The 17,051-nt window shown below is 40.5% G+C and overlaps 1 protein-coding gene across 8 annotated transcripts in view; it reads left to right on the forward strand.

Moving 5' to 3' along the window:
- Positions 1–17,051, forward strand: part of LOC122553085 (1-phosphatidylinositol 4,5-bisphosphate phosphodiesterase beta-4) — a 533,291-nt gene that overhangs the window by 464,340 nt on the left and 51,900 nt on the right. For all 8 annotated transcript variants that reach the window (XM_043696591.1, XM_043696592.1, XM_043696594.1 and 5 more), the window contains 2 exons: positions 1,273–1,348; positions 6,517–6,692. In XM_043696591.1, the coding sequence (XP_043552526.1) occupies positions 1,273–1,348; positions 6,517–6,692 (252 nt within the window). The remainder of the gene's footprint in view (positions 1–1,272; positions 1,349–6,516; positions 6,693–17,051) is intronic.

Raw genomic sequence — 17,051 nt, forward strand, 5'->3', positions numbered from 1 at the left:
ATAGGGGCGATGTCAGGGGTGGGTTCTTTACCCAGAGAGTGGTGGGGGCATGGAATGCGCTGCCCGTGGGAGTGGTAGAGTCGGAATCATTGGCGACCTTTAAGCGGCATTTGGATAGGTACATGGATGGGTACTTGATCTAGGTTAGAAGTTCGGCACAACATCGTGGGCCGAAGGGCCTGTTCTGTGCTGTATTGTTCTATGTTCTATGTTCTATGTTCTAGAAAAGCCACACGTTCTGGTTCAAAGACTGTGTTTTATTACCAGAGCTGTCCATGAGACTGCACATAACTACGAGAAAACACAAGTGAGAAATCAGTCCGAGCTCCTCAGCCACCTCTGAACTCGTGACCCCAAAATATCTCCTGACCCCATGGAGGTTGTGGGAGGGGCAGGGTGCATTTCATGACCCCCAGTTCAGGAAGTACCGCTCCAGGCAGAAATCTTATACCCTGAAAAGAACAAGGAAAGGGAAGAAACAGCACACTGAGCTTTTGAGGTTTCAGAGTCAGAGGGTCTGCTGTACAAAGATCTTAACTTAAACCTAACAGTGATTTTCCACATGCTTGATGTAACCACTGATAAAACTGGATGTGTGTTCAATGCCTAGATGGAGATGACAGAGGACCACTTTTGGAGGGTGCATAGGTTAAGCCCATGTCAACAGCTTTCTAGCCATTGCTTTTAGATTTGAAGGTACAAACTTCACCACCACTATCCCTAACATTCAACATCTGAAGCCTTCACCTCCCAGGCATTAACTTAAGTATTTCGCCTCTACAGTGCATCTAGCAACCTCACCCTCCCCTGAGGTTTCACTCTGGGGCCACGTGAAATTTGAATTATTAAAATAGGTCACATTTGTCTGATGCAAACAACTCTCTAACCACTCTCACCACTCTCAGTGCACTTAGCTGTGATCTGAGTAGCTTGAATCATAATAATATTCAAATGTACTGTCAGTGTGTGACTAACATGCCATAATGTCACAAGTGCATGGTCCTAGTACCATACTTACAAGTACAGAGTCAGCTCCGGAACCCGGATTATTTTTGTCCTTGGTGACAGGAGCTAGGATTTGATCCTGTGATTCCCAATGCAGAATTGTTAAGGTTAACAATCTCCCTTATCTGGACAAAGTAACTGTTTAGGAACAAGTGCATACTTTTGCTGTCTGCTCACCTGAGACAAACCAGTAAATTGGTGACCAGCAACTGGGAGAAAGTGGACAGACAAGTTATTCTTGTTCATTTGATTTTCCTTATTTTCCAGAGAAAATAATTGTATTGACTTGAAGAAAGAAACAGAGGTCAAAATAGAAGCATTATCTTCAGACCACAAGCTAAAGGTATTGGAATGTTGAGTTTTAACCTTTCTGTGCAATCAAATTCTGTTCTACATGATATGGTAGAATGGCCAGCAATGTGGCTTACAAAGGGCAAGAATACAATGGTGAACTTACATAGGGCAAGAATACAATGGTGAACTTACATAGGGCAAGAATAGATACATCAGCAGTAACTCAGAAACAAATTTGTGCTCACTATGGAGTTCTGAAGAAAAGTCATATCAAACTCAAGGTGTTAATTCTTTTTCTGTCTCCACAGATGCTACCTGACCTGTTGAGTTTCTCCAGCACTATTTATATATCAGATATTTTGTTTTAATAAATGTGTTTGGTAAATGTTTATATCTAGAACCTAATCTGCATATTAAAAGTATCCACCTGTTATTTTCACTAGTATTCAAAATGGAAAAGCTAATATTTTCCAAACATAGCAACCACAAGGGATTTCTCCCCAAGTAGATTTGTGTGCTAAGACTTGGTACAGTATTAAAATGAACAAAATCTCTTGGAAAGAAAATTACTGGCAGTCTAAGGTGCAATTCAATCAAACATTAGTTAAAATAGTCTCACAATAGTTTACTAATAAGTGCTAGTTTTGCTATGTACAGAAAACACCCACCAAATGAAACTGAGTTCTTGACACTAGCACAAACCCATTTATTGGCAAGTTGGATGAGATGCAATCATAATTTCCTTCAAATTCATTGAACATTACTTATTACGAACTAGGGACATTTTTCTCCTTTTGCCATTTGTTTCTTCCCTGAAGGCAAAACTTATCATTTTTGAAGGACTTACAAGCTTAATGTGCTTGGCAAAGGAACTTCATACCAAGATGTTAATACCACAAAACAGCAGCTTGCAAACTCCAATTAAAGCAAAATGCTGGAAATCTGAAATAAAATCAGATATTCCAGGAGAAATTCAGCAGGTCTGACAGTGTTTGTGGAGAGCGAAACAGAGTTAACATTTCAATTCTGCCAAGACACCCCACCCCACCAGTTTTGGCAAGCACTTTATCAAGCATTAGGAGGGAGAGCAGAAAGCAATGAAGGTGAAGAAGCTAAAAGATTAAAAACGGAAATCCTGTCAGAGAGAGGAGCAAAACTTGTTCAAGGTGGAAGGAAAGTGGCAGTGAATTAAACACTCAACTAAAAGCGAAATACTGGAAATTTGCAAACACGAGATTGCACTTGACATCTTTCCAGGGAGAAATTGAGATTGGTAATCCACCACATAGTGTGTCCGATAGAGATCAGAATGCTACTGTTCAGATCTGTTGTGAGAAATGAGAGGGAGTGCATGAAATGTTTCGACTGATCCAAGATGTTTCAATATTTGGAGCCATCACATTTGATGCTACTGTTGATATTTATCTGGAATAATTGTAAGCAGAAACTTCCAGAGGCTTGAATGAGTTTTAGCGATTCACATCACTCAGAAGAGGATTGGGAAATCACAAAAGTGAAGCGTCAGTTTCCATCACAGTGAGAAGCATTTTCATTTTGTCAATGGGTAGGACTGCTGGTAAAGGGAGATATGGAATCAAATCACAGAGATGTAGTATTGCTATTGTACCTTGCTTGTTGTACAATGCAAATCTAAAACGTCCGCTTGCTGTTTATCAGCAAAACATTAAGTGCAAAATGTAATTCATTCAACACAAGTGCTGCAGGAAGTTCCCATGAACCATTATAAGGCATTATGTTAGTGCAAGTTCATTTACTTTGTCTTTATGTTCTGAAAGAGGGTAATTAGAACCAAAGTGCTAACAGGAAAGGCCGTTCGGTCCGTCAGTCCTGCTCCACCATTCAATAGGATCATGGCAGATCTGACATTCCTTAAGGCCATTTTCCTGTATTTTCTCCATAACCCTTTGTTCCCCGACTGATCGAGAATCTATTTATCTCAGCCTTTAGTATACACAAGGACTCTGGTCCCCACAGCTGTCTGTGGCAAGGGGTTCCACGCACTATAAGACATCAGAGAAGAAATTCCTCCTCATTTCAGACTTAAATTGATGCCCCTTAATTCTGAGTTGAAAAGTGTGGGGCTGGAAAAGCACAGCAGGTCAGGCTGCATCCGAAGAGCAGGAGAGTCGTTGTTTTGGGCATAAGACCTTCATCAGAAATATGGAGGGGGGAGGGGCGGAGAGATAAATGTGGGGGGTGGGGCTGGAAAGAAGGTAGCAAACTCAGGTACCTGGATAGGGTGCTCTGATCTGGCAGTGGAGGAGGGTCAGGATTTGCATGTCATTGGGGAAGTGGGAGGGGGAGTTGAAGTGGTCAGCCACAGGGCAGTGGGGTTGTTGGGTGTGTACTGACCAGAGATGTTCTCGGAAGTGTTCCGCGAATTGGCATCCTGTAGAGGAGACCACATTGAGAGCAACGGATGCAGTAAATGAGGTGGGAGGATGTGCAGGAAAATCTCTGCCAGATTTGAAATGATCCTTTGGGCCATGGATGGAGGTGGGGTAGGGGAGAGGTGTTGCCCCTTTATTCTGAGACCCCTTTATTCTGGTCCCAAGAGCGGAAACATCCTCTCAGCATTGACCCTGTCAAGCCCCTTAAGAAGAGATATGTTTCAATCAAGTTTTGCTATGACACTGTTCAGCACCATTCTGTCCATCCAGTAATCTTCACTATATGTCTAGATCGATGCACAAAACATTCTGTAAAAAAGGTGAATGAAACAGGCAGCACCATATTCTTCTGCTGAAGAGTTCACTGGGTCTAAATTTGGTACATACGGTTGTATTATGAAATGTCTGATCTTAGTAGTTAGCAACAACTTTTGTACAGTCCCTTTAATGTAATAAGTCATCGTAAAAATGCTTCCCGAGAGCATTAGCAAACACAAACTGACACCAAGTTAAATAAGGAGAATTTGGACAGTTGACCTAGTGGTCAGTCAACGAAGAAGGTTTTAAGGGATGTCCATAAGACCACAGGAGCAGAAATTAGGCCATTCGACCATTGAGTCTGCTGCACCACTTGATCGTGGCTGATAGGATTCTCAACCCCATTCTCCCCGTAACCTTTAATCCCCCTGGCAATCAAGAACCTATCTATCTCTGTTCTAAATATACTCAATGACCTGGCCTCCACAGCATTCTGTGGCAATGAATTCCACAGACATACCACACTCTGGCTAAAGAAGTTTCTCCTTATCTCCATTCTAAGGGTCTTCCCTTTACTCTAAGGCTGTGCTCTCAGGTCTTCTTCTCTCCTGCCAATGGAAAGATCTTCCCAACGTCCACTCTGTCCAGACGTCCAGTTTTTTGTAAGTTTCAATCAGATTCCCCCCTCATTCTTCTGAACTGCATCAAGTATAGTCCCAGAGTCCTCAAACGTTCCTCATATGTTCAGCTTGGGATCATATTCATGAACCTCCTCTGGACTCACTCTAGGGCCAGTTCATCCTTCCTGAGGCACAGGGCCCAAAATTGCTCAGAAAACTCTAAAAGTGGTCTGACCAGAGCCTGATAAAGCCTGAGAAATATATCCCTGCTTTTAAATTCTAGTCTTTTTGAGATGAATTACAACATTGAATTTGCCTTCCAACTACCAAATCAACCTGCAAGTTTACCTTAAGAGAATCCTGGACTAGGACTCCGAAGTTCCTTTGCACTTCAGATTTCTGAATTTGCTCCCCATTTCGAAAATAGTCCATGTCTCTATCGTAAATGAGGAAAGAGAAGTGGAGGCAGGTTTTTCACACATACGGTTGTGAGTGCGTAGAAGGTGCTGCCAGAGGAGGTGGTGGAAGCAGATGCAATAGCAGCACTCAGGAAGCACCTGGATGAATACATGAATAGGAAAGGGAATAGAGGGATTTGGATCCTGTAACTGAAGACAATTTTAGTATGGACACACGAAATGCATCAGCGCGGGCTTGGAGGGCCGAAGGGCCTGTTACTGTGCTTATTGTTCTTTGCGATACCATGAGCTTTCAGGAGGAAATTTCAGAGCTTGGAAGCTAGATGGCACATGGCCACTAATTGCGAGATGTGGAATACAGACTGGGCTCGTATCAGAACAATTCCAAGTTCTCACATGGAGGAGCAACATATCAAAAATTGGAAATTTTCAAAGTGTGCATCCATTTTATCACCGTTTGAAATTATAGTGATTAAATATTGAAGCTTGAAGGTCTGATTTATTCGGAGACACGTAGCACTCCAACAAACACTGTAAATGGCTTTTCAAAGATTTTCGGAAACTTTATTTTATGATAATATGATGTACAAGCCCACTTCTGATGTATCAAGGAGATAGCATAGACCCTAACTTTTTCTTATTTAAAGGAAAGTGTAATTCAATTGGTTACACTATTCAGCTTTAAGCAAAATACACTTTATTTCTATTCCACAGTTAAAACACAAAGAAAGAAGAATTGATCTAACTATTGGAAAACTCAACAGAATAATAAGATTATTTAACTGGTAAACAGCAATTGTTCCAATACAGTAACATCCCATAACCAACCCTTGGCAAAGGCAAATTCAGTAAAATAGATTGTCTCACATGCAATGTGTCTCCAGTCCAGGAGAAAAGTACATCAAGGAAAATTCTGGCGCAGAGAGAGTGAGAGAATTCATGTGTTTTGCTGTACCAGGGAGAGATCCATGGCAACTTCAAAACCCCAACAACTACTGATAGCTATAGTAAAACCCTAGTTCTGTGGGAGCCTGACCCCACCCATTCAGGCTGCTTCTGTTGTTCTAACTTCCAAAAAAAAGACGTCACAAGCTGTTTACTTTATTGGTTTGGAACAGATCGCTGCATCTCTGTCTCAACCTCTCTTCATTAAAAAAAGACAAAATACACCTCCTAAAGCCATAGTATCATCACAACAGTTTAGTCCATTCCAATAATTTCTGCCCTTGCACCATTTTTCACTCCCATTAATTGTGTGCAACCACAATGATGCCAATTCGCACCAGAAACTTTGTTTATTGAAATCTTCATATGAAACAACAAATTATAAACAAATTTCAGTTCATTTATAACCCTGCTAATATTCTTTAATTCTCGAACACATATCTCCAACATCCAGTTAAAACGAGGTAATTTGAGTTCAAATATCTATATTAACTGGCATAACCACCACCCAATAAATCTAATTGCAGGTTCTGTGTGATGCGCATTATGTTTTTCTTTTGACAGGTGAAGGAGATTGTTACTCAGCAAACTAAGGAATGGTCAGAAATGATAAACATACATTGTGCAGAAGAGCAGGAACTGAAGGATCTTCATTTAAGCCAGCAGTGCGATTTGTTGAAGAAACTGCTCATCAGTATGCATGAGCAACAAAGCCAGCACCTGAAACTTATTCATGATAGGTGTGTAAAACAATTGTTTGATATTAAGAAAACTTATTTTTTCTTTAGGTCAAAGTTCCTGACTTCCCCTCTTTTCAGCTATGTTTGCACGTGGGTATCCTTGGAGAGGGAGCATCCGGTATCCACCAATACCTTTCGAGAGGGATGTGCACCACAAGAGGTGGAGAACCTTATCTCCCCTTCCAATTCCCTTTTGATTCAGCTCCCTGCCTCTCTCCCTACCTTTGGTGGTCTGCACTGCTCTTAACAGACTTTGCGCGGAAACTAATCAATAGAATACCATGGGTGATTTAATGGTGGTGATTTACATGTGACAAATAACACAGGTGGTTTGGTGTTGGAGAAAAAAGCCATTCCGTTTTGTGTGATAACACTTTCGAATATGAAATTAGAAAGGCTAACTTTTCCTGGCCCTCTTCCACAGCTATGTCTGACCCCAGATGTCAATAGCAAGGGAGCACACTGTATGCACTAACACCCTTGAGTTATTTAGATTTGATTTGATTTGATTTATCGTAGTCATGTGTACATAAGTACAGTGAAAGGCTTTGTGTGTAAACAGTACAGGCAGATCATAGTAAGCAAGGACACATAGATCATAGATTGCTGAGATGGAGTGAGGCATATAGGTTACACTGCACAGGGGATGTGTGAAGCAAAATCAACATTAACAAGATCAACATTATTTGAAAGGAACATTATTAGTAATTTTTACAAACTTAGAATTTAGGTTTAAAAGTGTGCATCGGTTAAAAGAAATGTTAGAATAAAATCTGCTATAGGGGGATGGCAAGGAGTCGCCCAGTGTCAGTGCCATCTTGAACAAGAGGGGCGCACCTTGGCTGTTGGAATGCATTATTTCCACCTCCAACTCCGTTTTAGTTTAGTCCTCTCCCTTCTTCCTTTACTTGCTTCACTGTTGCACTGCCCTCGCTAGCTGTTTGCTTTAATTTGTTAGTGGGGTGATTTGGTGGTGGGTTATTTGACACAAGATGGGTTTTCCTCTGTTGTAATCAATTTGTTGACAATTCTGGGTGATTTGGTGGGGGCTTTCCCCCACTAAGTAGATTTAATCAAGAAGGGGAGAGGGCAGACTGGAATTTATACTGAACTATGAAATGCAAACAGGAAAGCAAATCTTAGCAGGACTTATACACTTAATGGTAAGGTCCTAGGGAGTGTTGCTGAACAAAGAGACCTTGGAGTGCAGGTTCATAGCTCCTTGAAAGTGGAGTCGCAGGTAGTTGGATAGTGAACAAGGTGTTTGGTATGTTTTCCTTTATTGGTCAGAGTATTGAATTGGGAGGTCATGTTGCAGCTGTACAGGACATTGGTTAAGCCACTATTGGAATATTGTGTGCAATTCTGGTCTCCTTCCCATCGGAAAGATGTTGTGAAACTGGAAAGGGTTCAGAAAAGATTTACAAGGATGTTGCCAGAGTTGGAGGATTTGAGCTATAGGGAGAGGATGAACAGGCTAGGGATGTTTTCCCTTGAGCTTCGGAGGCTGAGGGGTGACCTTATAGAGGTTTACAAAATTATGAGGGGCATGGATAGGGTAAATAGGCAAAGCCTTTTCCCTGGGGTCGGGGAGTCCAGAACTAGAGGGCATAGGTTTAGGGTGAGAGGAGAAAGATATAAAAGCGACCTACAGGGCAACTTTTTCAAGGGTGGTACGTGTATGGAATGAGCTGCCAGAGGAAGTGGTGGAGGCTGGTGCAATTGCAACATTTAAAGGGCATTTGGATTGGTATATGAATAAGAAGGGTTTGGAGGGATATGGGCTGGGTGCTGTCAGGTGGGACTAGATTGGGTTGGGATATCTGGTCAGTATAGACGGGTTGGACCGAAGGGTCTGTTTCCATGCTGTACACCTCTATGACTGACTCCTTCTTCCTACTTTGGTAAACGGATGATTAGTGATGTAACAAGTCTCAATTGAAATCCCGTTTATCCACAGAACCTTACTCATTGCTCCTTTTTCGTAATATGTGAATTTTGTTTGTCCATCTCATATTTCGAGATTATTTTCCTTGACTGTGAACTTTAGGAATTTCTATATTGCCCATAATATAAACCATAAGATTTACATTTTTCAGAAATTGTTAAATCAAGCAGGATAAATTAAATATATTTCTCTGATTCTGTGAGGGAGTTAAGAAGAAATATTGATATCTGGAGTGTGTTGGGGATCTGGACCTCACTGAATGGTTAGTAGAGGCAGAAATCCACAACGTGTTTAAGAAACACTTGGATATGCACTGTTTCTCATTCTACTTCATATACCCTCTTCCAGCCACTCAGCGTCCTAAGTTGGAAGTATGTTGTTGTGCTTTCAGTGTCACTGGATAAAACTTCATTCTGGAACTCACTCTCCAAGGCTCACGCCATCCTGACTATATCACCATTCCTTCATTGTCACTGAGTCAAAATCCTGGAACTTATCTCCTGAAAAACACTGCGGGTGACCTTCATCCCAAGGACTGCAGTGGTTCAAGAAGGCCACTCAGCACCTCTTTCAGGACAATTAGGGATGAGCAACCAACACCAGTTCAGCCAGTAATGTCCACATTCCAAGAATGGATAAAATAAAAAATCAGCTTACAGTCACCGAGTTATTATAGTTGCCCTTGAAAGCAGTAGTCACTTAGCAACTAGGGATGTTCCAAAGTTCTGATAAGAGGAACAGCATGGTAATCCTGGCCAACATCTCTGTCTCAGGCTTGCTGCAGTGCTCCAGTGCAGCTTAGCACAAGATGGAAGAACAGCGCCTCATTTTCCACTTGGCGATTCTACAGCTTTCTGAACTCAATATCGAGTTCAACAGTTTTAGAGCTTGAGGCACTTTTTCCTGACATCCCTCTAACACATTGTTATCACATGGCCTACTATTACATATAACACATTATTAGCCACTAATAATCCCCACTAGTAGCTATTCACTTTCCCAGGCTGATCATTATCCCCTCCTTTGTCTGTCCAACTGCTCTTTCCTGACTTTGGTCTCTATCTCCACCTATCGCACTCTCCTTACCCTCTACCCTGGTCCTACCTTCTGCATAAAACCCAATCTTTTCCTAGCTACCATCAGTTCTGAGGAAGAGACACTGGAGCTGAAACTTTAACTCTGATTTCTCTTCACAGAAGCTGCCAGACCTGCTGAGCATTTCCAGCAACTTCTGTTTTTGTTTCTGATTTCCAGCATCCACAGATCTTTCAGTTTGTAACAAGGTAATCCCATCGTGTTGATGAGGTTTAAAAGCACCACCAGACCACCACAACCAGACCAATCTTTTACACCCATTTTAACAAACAGAAAACCCTCATTTAATCACACATTCAAAGGCCACCTTACTGAGAAATTGTACTCCCTCTTGAGTTCCCACTGTCTGGAGTTAATCCAATGACACTGGAATTCGTCAGCAAAATTTTGTTTTATTAACATGTGGGATGTGGATGTTGCTGGCTGACCAGCATTGATTGCCCATCCCTAGTTGGCCTTGAAGAGGCTTTGAAATTGAATAGTTTGCTTGGCCATTTCAGAGGGCAATTGAGAGTCAACCACATTGCTATGGGTCTAGAATCACATGTAGGCCAGACCAGCTGAGGATTGCAGATTTCCTTCTCTGAAGAACATTAGTGAACCGGATGTTTTTTTTCTGACAACAGCTTCATGGTCATCAGTAGATTCTTAATTCCAGATTTTTTTTTAAATTGAATTGTCTGCCATGGTGGGATTTGATCCCAGGACTCCAGAACATTAGCTGAGTTTTTTGATTAATAAATCTAGCAATAATACCACTAAACCATTGCCTCCTCTATCCACATCCCACATGTTAATAAAACAAAATTTTGCTGACAAATTCCATTGTCATTGGATTAACTCCAGACAGTGGGAACTCAAGAGGGAGTACAATTTCTCAGTAAGGTGGCCTTTGAATGTGTGATTAAATGAGGGTTTTCTGTTTGTTAAAATGGGTGTAAAAGGTTGGTCTGGTTGTGGTGGTCTGGTGATGCTTTTAAACCTCATCAACACGATGGGATTACCATGTTACAAACTGAAGGGAAATGCTAGCACACATCCACACCAATGATCCAAGGATCAAATATGGGTCCAGATGAAGTTTTGCCAAAAAAACAAAGAGTACAGGAGCTTGAGATCATTCTGCGCTCAGTTTTATGATTCCAGTTGTTGTTCCTTCTGGACAAGTCAGCTGCCAGAATTAAATCTGGCTTGATAGATTCCTTGTTTTGCAATCTAATCTGGTGGTCTTTCTCTGACACGTAAACACTCCAGACTGCAGTTTGTCTTCAACAATAAAACAGAAGTTTTACTTTAAAAAAAAACAGACAAAGCTATTTAAACCAAAAACTGTTGGAAAGGTTTCAAAACACACGGCAAAACAAAATCCTGGCTACTTCCCAACCCTATCGCTTTACAGTTACTCAAAAACCAGAGGAATTTCCCAAATCTATTAAATCTGTAGGCTTGACCGAACTGCATCTTTTCAGTTTTGCTGGAATATTTACACAACTGAGATCTTAGACTTACTCAGCTTTGAAGAACAAATGCAGGTTTCTAACTGAATATTCCTGGTCTGGAAATTTCACCAACTAAGCTCCTTCACTGAAATAACTTATTCTTATCTGCTCTGAATAATCCCTTTTTTCCAGGAGAAACTATTGTTGCAGCTGATTGTCATCAGGGCTTTTTCAAACTTCACCATCTCTAGGTTTTTCTGAGCTGAAATCAATCCTTAAATATGCTAAACCTCAAAGCAAGCTAACATCTCTCAATGTCTTATCTCTTCTGGGGCAAAATTCCACAATTTACACAAACGTTCACTAACACTCCAGGAGACACAAACTGGCTTGACATGGTTCTCGAAAGACCGACCGATTTAGTTATTAAACCACTGCACAATAGAAAATAAGTCAACACACATATGCCACTGTTTTAAATCCAAACTACAAGAAAAGATATTAATTTAGCGTGTACAGAGCGTTTAGGTATTGGACAAAGAAAAGAAGAGTTGAGGACGTAGATGCTGTGGTTGAGGAGGCAAGAGACAAAAGGCTAAGCAACTGTTTGTGAATAGTCTTGTTCAGTTGCAAGGTTATTAAAGTGACAGTGCTTTAGAATTAGTTATCTTGAGTTTCCACAGCTTTGGTACAATCAGAATAATGGATAATAAATATTTGGAAGGCTGTAATACAATGAAAGCATCAAAACTGCATCTCCAATTAGAGTGCAAAGCTCAAGTGTTTGATGCATGTGCTGCTGGAATATCAATTAGGGTGGAGAACCTTGAAAACATTTGATTGTAAGTACTTAACATTTATATATGCACTGGTCATTGTGTTTACGTTGCCACATTCTTCAGCCTTACTATTGTTGATCATGGTGCTACAGTCGATAAAGTGTGGCGCTGCAGAAAACACAACAGGTCAGAGAGCATCCAAGGAGGAGGAAAGTCAATGTTTCGGGCAGGATCATGAATCAAGACATCAGATCATTAATCAAGCTATGCCTGGAGATTGATTGACTCCTATGTTCCTCCTTATTATTGAGGTATGGACTGTCATGGGAGAGTAGCAATAGACAATAGGTGCAGGAGTAGGCCATTCTGCCCTTCGAGCCTGCACCACCATTCAATATGATCATGGCTGATCATCCTTAATCAGTACCTGTTCCTGCCTTATCTCCATAACTCATGATTCCACTATCCTTGAGAGCTCTATCCAACTCTTTCTTAAATGAATCCAGAGACTGGGCCTCCATTGCGTCTGGGGCAGAGCATTCTACACAGCCACCACTCTCTGGGTGAAGAAGATTCTCCTCATCTCTGTCCTAAATGGTCTACCCCGTATTTTTAAGCTGTGTCCTCTGGTTTGGCACTCACCCATCAGCGGAAACATGTTTCCTGCCTTCAGAGTGTCCAATCCTTTAATAATCTTATATCTCTTTGCTTTTATACTCAATCCCTCTTGTTATGAAGGCCAGCAATGTATTAGCCTTCTTCACTACCTGCTGTACCTGCATGCTTACCTTCATTGACTGGTATACAAGAACACTCAGATCTCTTTGTACTGCCCCTTTACCTAAATTGATTCCGTTTAGGTAGTAATCTGCCTTCCTGTTCTTGCCTCCAAAGTGGATAACCATACATTTATCCACATTAAACTACATCTGCCATGCATCTGACCACTCATCCAACCTGTCCAGGTCACCCTGTAATCTCCTAACATCCTCCTCACATTTCACCCTGCCACCCAGCTTAGTATCATCAGCAAATTTGCTAATGTTATTACTAATACCATCTTCTATTTCATTAATATATATTGTAAAAATCTGCGGTCCCAGCACTGATCCCTGCGGTACCCCACTGGTCACTGCCTGCCATTCTGAAATGGAGCCGTTTATCACTACACAGTCAGTATTTTGATGTCATTAAGAATGAACTCTAAAGTGAACATATTTAACGTCTCTAATTTCCAAATTTGCGGATGATATGAAAGCATTGTAAATTGGCGGAAAACATTGTAGATATCCCATATCTAAGGAAGAATGTGCTGGAGTTGGAGGCGATCTGGAAAAAAGTTTACAAGAACAATCCCGGAGATGAAGGCTTTGTCATATGAGGAGTGGTTGAGGAGTCAGGTTCTGTGTCGTTGGAATTTAGAAAGATGAGGGAGGATCTGATTGAAACGTATTGAATACTGAGAGGCCTGGAAAGAGTGAATATGGAGAAGAGGTTTCCACTAGGACTCAGGACCCAAGGGCACATCCTCAGAGTGAAGGGACGACCCTTTTGAACTGAGATGAGTAATTTCTTCAGTCAGAGGCTGGTTAATCTGTATCTCAGCACATATGACAATAATAAAACAAATCAAATCAATGGGAGTTCCTCTCAGCTGCTCTCTCAAATGGTTGAACAAGCCACTCAGATGAAGGCAGCTAGTGATAAGCAATAAATGCTGGCCAGCCATTGACACTCACTTCCCATGAGTAAACTTTTTCAAAATTTCCCTTTGCTGTTAAGCGACAAATTACAAGACTTGGTTTTCAAAACTTGTCATAATTTTGGGAGTATGGAGTAAAACCTCAAACTAAACAATGTAATTGGCAACACAAATTTTGGATATTCTATCTTCGATCTTGGGAATATTAGTTGACCGGAGTTCCAAACTTGCAAAAATTGGAGGTCTCTGTAATTAAGTCACCATTGACAAGAATCCCTAGAAAAAGTATTCAATTTGTAAGAATAGAATCATTTTGCAAAATAATTTTCCTTTAAATCACTGCAGATTCTCTTGAAACTTGACTAAAATAAACCATTCTAGACACAACTTTGCTTCTTTTTAAAATTGATGATGAGTGCATTTTCATAAACGTGATAATTTAGATACAAGTGAAGCAGGGTTCTAACCAGCTGTTTGGACCCACAGTAAACCGATGTTTTTTTCTAAAACATGTTTCTCTGTGAGTTTATCTCACTAGAATTATAATATTCACTACAGAAGAAAAGGTATCATTATGTGCCCAATTAAACAAAAGTGTCTTTGATCTGTGTTATGAACTTATTTTAATCAGTGGTGGTGAACTTGGATTTACATGCAGGAACTGTCAGGTAGCATGTATTTGTTAAGGAGCACTTAAAATTCTGAATATTAATACCTTTGTTGTTGAATATGCTTTAGTTTGGTGCTGCTAGGATACCAGATCTCTTTTTTTTTAAATAGACCCTCTTATAATTGACCAAGCAATGTAGCTGATTACTATGCCGCAATCCACCTTCACAAGACACCATAAACTCAATGTCATACAAAACAGCTTTACAACAGATTGTAACAGAATATGCTATCAGATGTTGGCAATATAAAATTGAACATAGAGTGCTAGAATTAAGATTTGCACTTACCAGTGTTCTGCAGTGTTCTCCACTAAGCTTATTAAAGCACGGTTCAAATCTCAGGGGGACTAGGTGGTAATGCTGTCCTAAAATTAGATGGCATTTTGGTCTCTTAAATATATCCAGTATAATATCCACATAATTTTATATTAATTAAATGACTTTCCTTCAAAGAAAAGGCAGTTTCTACTGCTAATTTTTTCCCTGTGATTTATGTAACATTCAATTTGTGATCGGCAGTGAGATGCATACATTTGAGGAACATTCTCTGTTAAATGTGCTGCTACAGAAGTGATAGTGATATCTTTGCAGAGTACTGAGAATTTCACAGGGCAATTTAAAGCAGATATGGGCATTTTAAATTTAAATAGCTCTTCATGGTTTTATTATCCAAAAAGGTTTTGAGACGAAAGTTGAGTTGGTAAAGATTGATGCAAATTTTAATATAGAATGTCACATGTACTAAAAGAAAATAGTTCCAATACTGTCACAGTCAACTGTCCAAAGATAAGTAACAATTTTAATTTCCCTTTTAAAACAAAAGCAAAATTGCCTGCTTAAGAATGATGTAATTCATATCACTTTGAGGATACCATTTTAATTTTGGAAAAAAATATTAAATATCAATAACATAGGCATAACAGAAAATGCATTTGTGCATTGAATCTATGAATCTGGCTAGAAAGTTACAAAATCTCTCATGGCCTTGTCTGCAAAATAACATTGGATGAAGCATTATAAATTTAGATTAGATGGAGTTCAGAAATTCTGTCAGTTCTCATGTCTCCTTGAGACTTCTCCTAATGAGATAGTCAATGGGCTTCATAATAATTCAATAGGTTTTCTACCAGGTAGGATCATCTTTAAACACATTGGCAACAACAAAAGTTTGTACTCATAAAACACCTTTCATGTAACAGAATTTGCCAAGCTAAGTATGAGGGTTAGTGGCCAAAAAAGAGAGAGTGCAAAGCCTTATTGAATATTGCTACAAAGAGAGGCATGATGCTAAAGATTGCACCCATTAGGACACATGCAAGAATACTAATTTCAAGCAATCACAATAATTGGAACTACATGAGAAAATACTGATGATTGGTTGACTAATCAACTCTGATTGGCTGAGGTCTCACCATGAAGAAAGCAATTTGAAAGCATAAGCTTCCCAAGCTCTCTGGTACTTAAGGAAGATGCAACACTTCATCTTAATCCTTCTTGTCAAGACCATGCATTTGAAAGTATGAAACTCCCAGCAAATGGGAATGAGCCGTGTTCCAAACTTGACTGAAGCAGTTAGCACCTTGAAGATTGTTCAGCAAGTGCAGCCCAACCACAGAATTCTATTTAATAGTAGGAGTTCTATTTTAACTTTTCCAGACGTGCACTAATTGAGCGTGGTCTGTACTCTTAATATCAACAAGCTAAGAAACATGCTACAATATCAGCTACAAATACATGGACCACATATCTGGCATCACACCGGCAAATGGAAGTCTTACATTACATTGACTAATTGTGGGGTAAGCAGGATATCTTCAGCAACATGTTTCTTTTCAGCAATATTGAAGTTTCATATCATGAATGCCCTAATCCTCTTCTTTGTCTACACCCTGGACAGGATGCCCCTCTCGAGTGTCCGAATGGAGGAGGGCATAAGGGAAAGACTATTATTATTATTTTTTGCAGGAGGTCTTGACATACAGTGGTAGTCAGTGGCAAGAAGTCTCAAGGTTCAAGTCCCCCCTCAGGATATGATGTCCGTGGTGGTGTGTCACAATGTGCCCAACAGTTTGATCGACTTCTTACTTAGTGCACCGCCTGCCCCCACCCTCCATGCTCCAGGATGGTCTTTCTGTTGTGCCTTCCTGCATTCAGAGACTCGAGAGATGTAACCAATCCATGGGGGTAGATCAATACCAACATGATGGTGATAATGGAACTATAGCACTATCAACTAGATTCTACACTCTCAACCCAGACCCTGATATGGACACAGTGTGTACAGCTCAGAGCTGAACATGGGCAAGTTGACAACCTTAAGTGCACTATAGTTAGAGCAGGCAGGAGGAATGGCACCAATACCAGCTCAGCTCAGGGCAAGTTGACTCCCAGGCTCTGGTGCAAAGGACTCGTGTGAGTATTTTCAGAAAGGGCGGGTTTTAATTCATACATTTGGTTCAGTGTGTCTATTTTGCAGTGGCCTTTATTTTCTCATTGTGGTCCCCAGTGAATGAACAGGGATGTCTTGCTGCAATTATGCAGTGCCTTGGTGACACCACACCTGGAATATTGTGTATCATTTTGACCTCCTTTATCTGAGGAAGGATGTTCTAGCTATGGAGGGATTGCAGCGAACGTTTACCAGACAGAATCTTGGTATGGCAGGACTGATGGGTGATGAGATACTGCATTGGTTCTGACTATATTCACTGGAGTCTAGACAAAT

This window comes from Chiloscyllium plagiosum, chromosome 9, assembly GCF_004010195.1.
Source record: "Chiloscyllium plagiosum isolate BGI_BamShark_2017 chromosome 9, ASM401019v2, whole genome shotgun sequence".
NCBI classification, from domain to species: Eukaryota; Metazoa; Chordata; class Chondrichthyes; order Orectolobiformes; family Hemiscylliidae; genus Chiloscyllium; species Chiloscyllium plagiosum.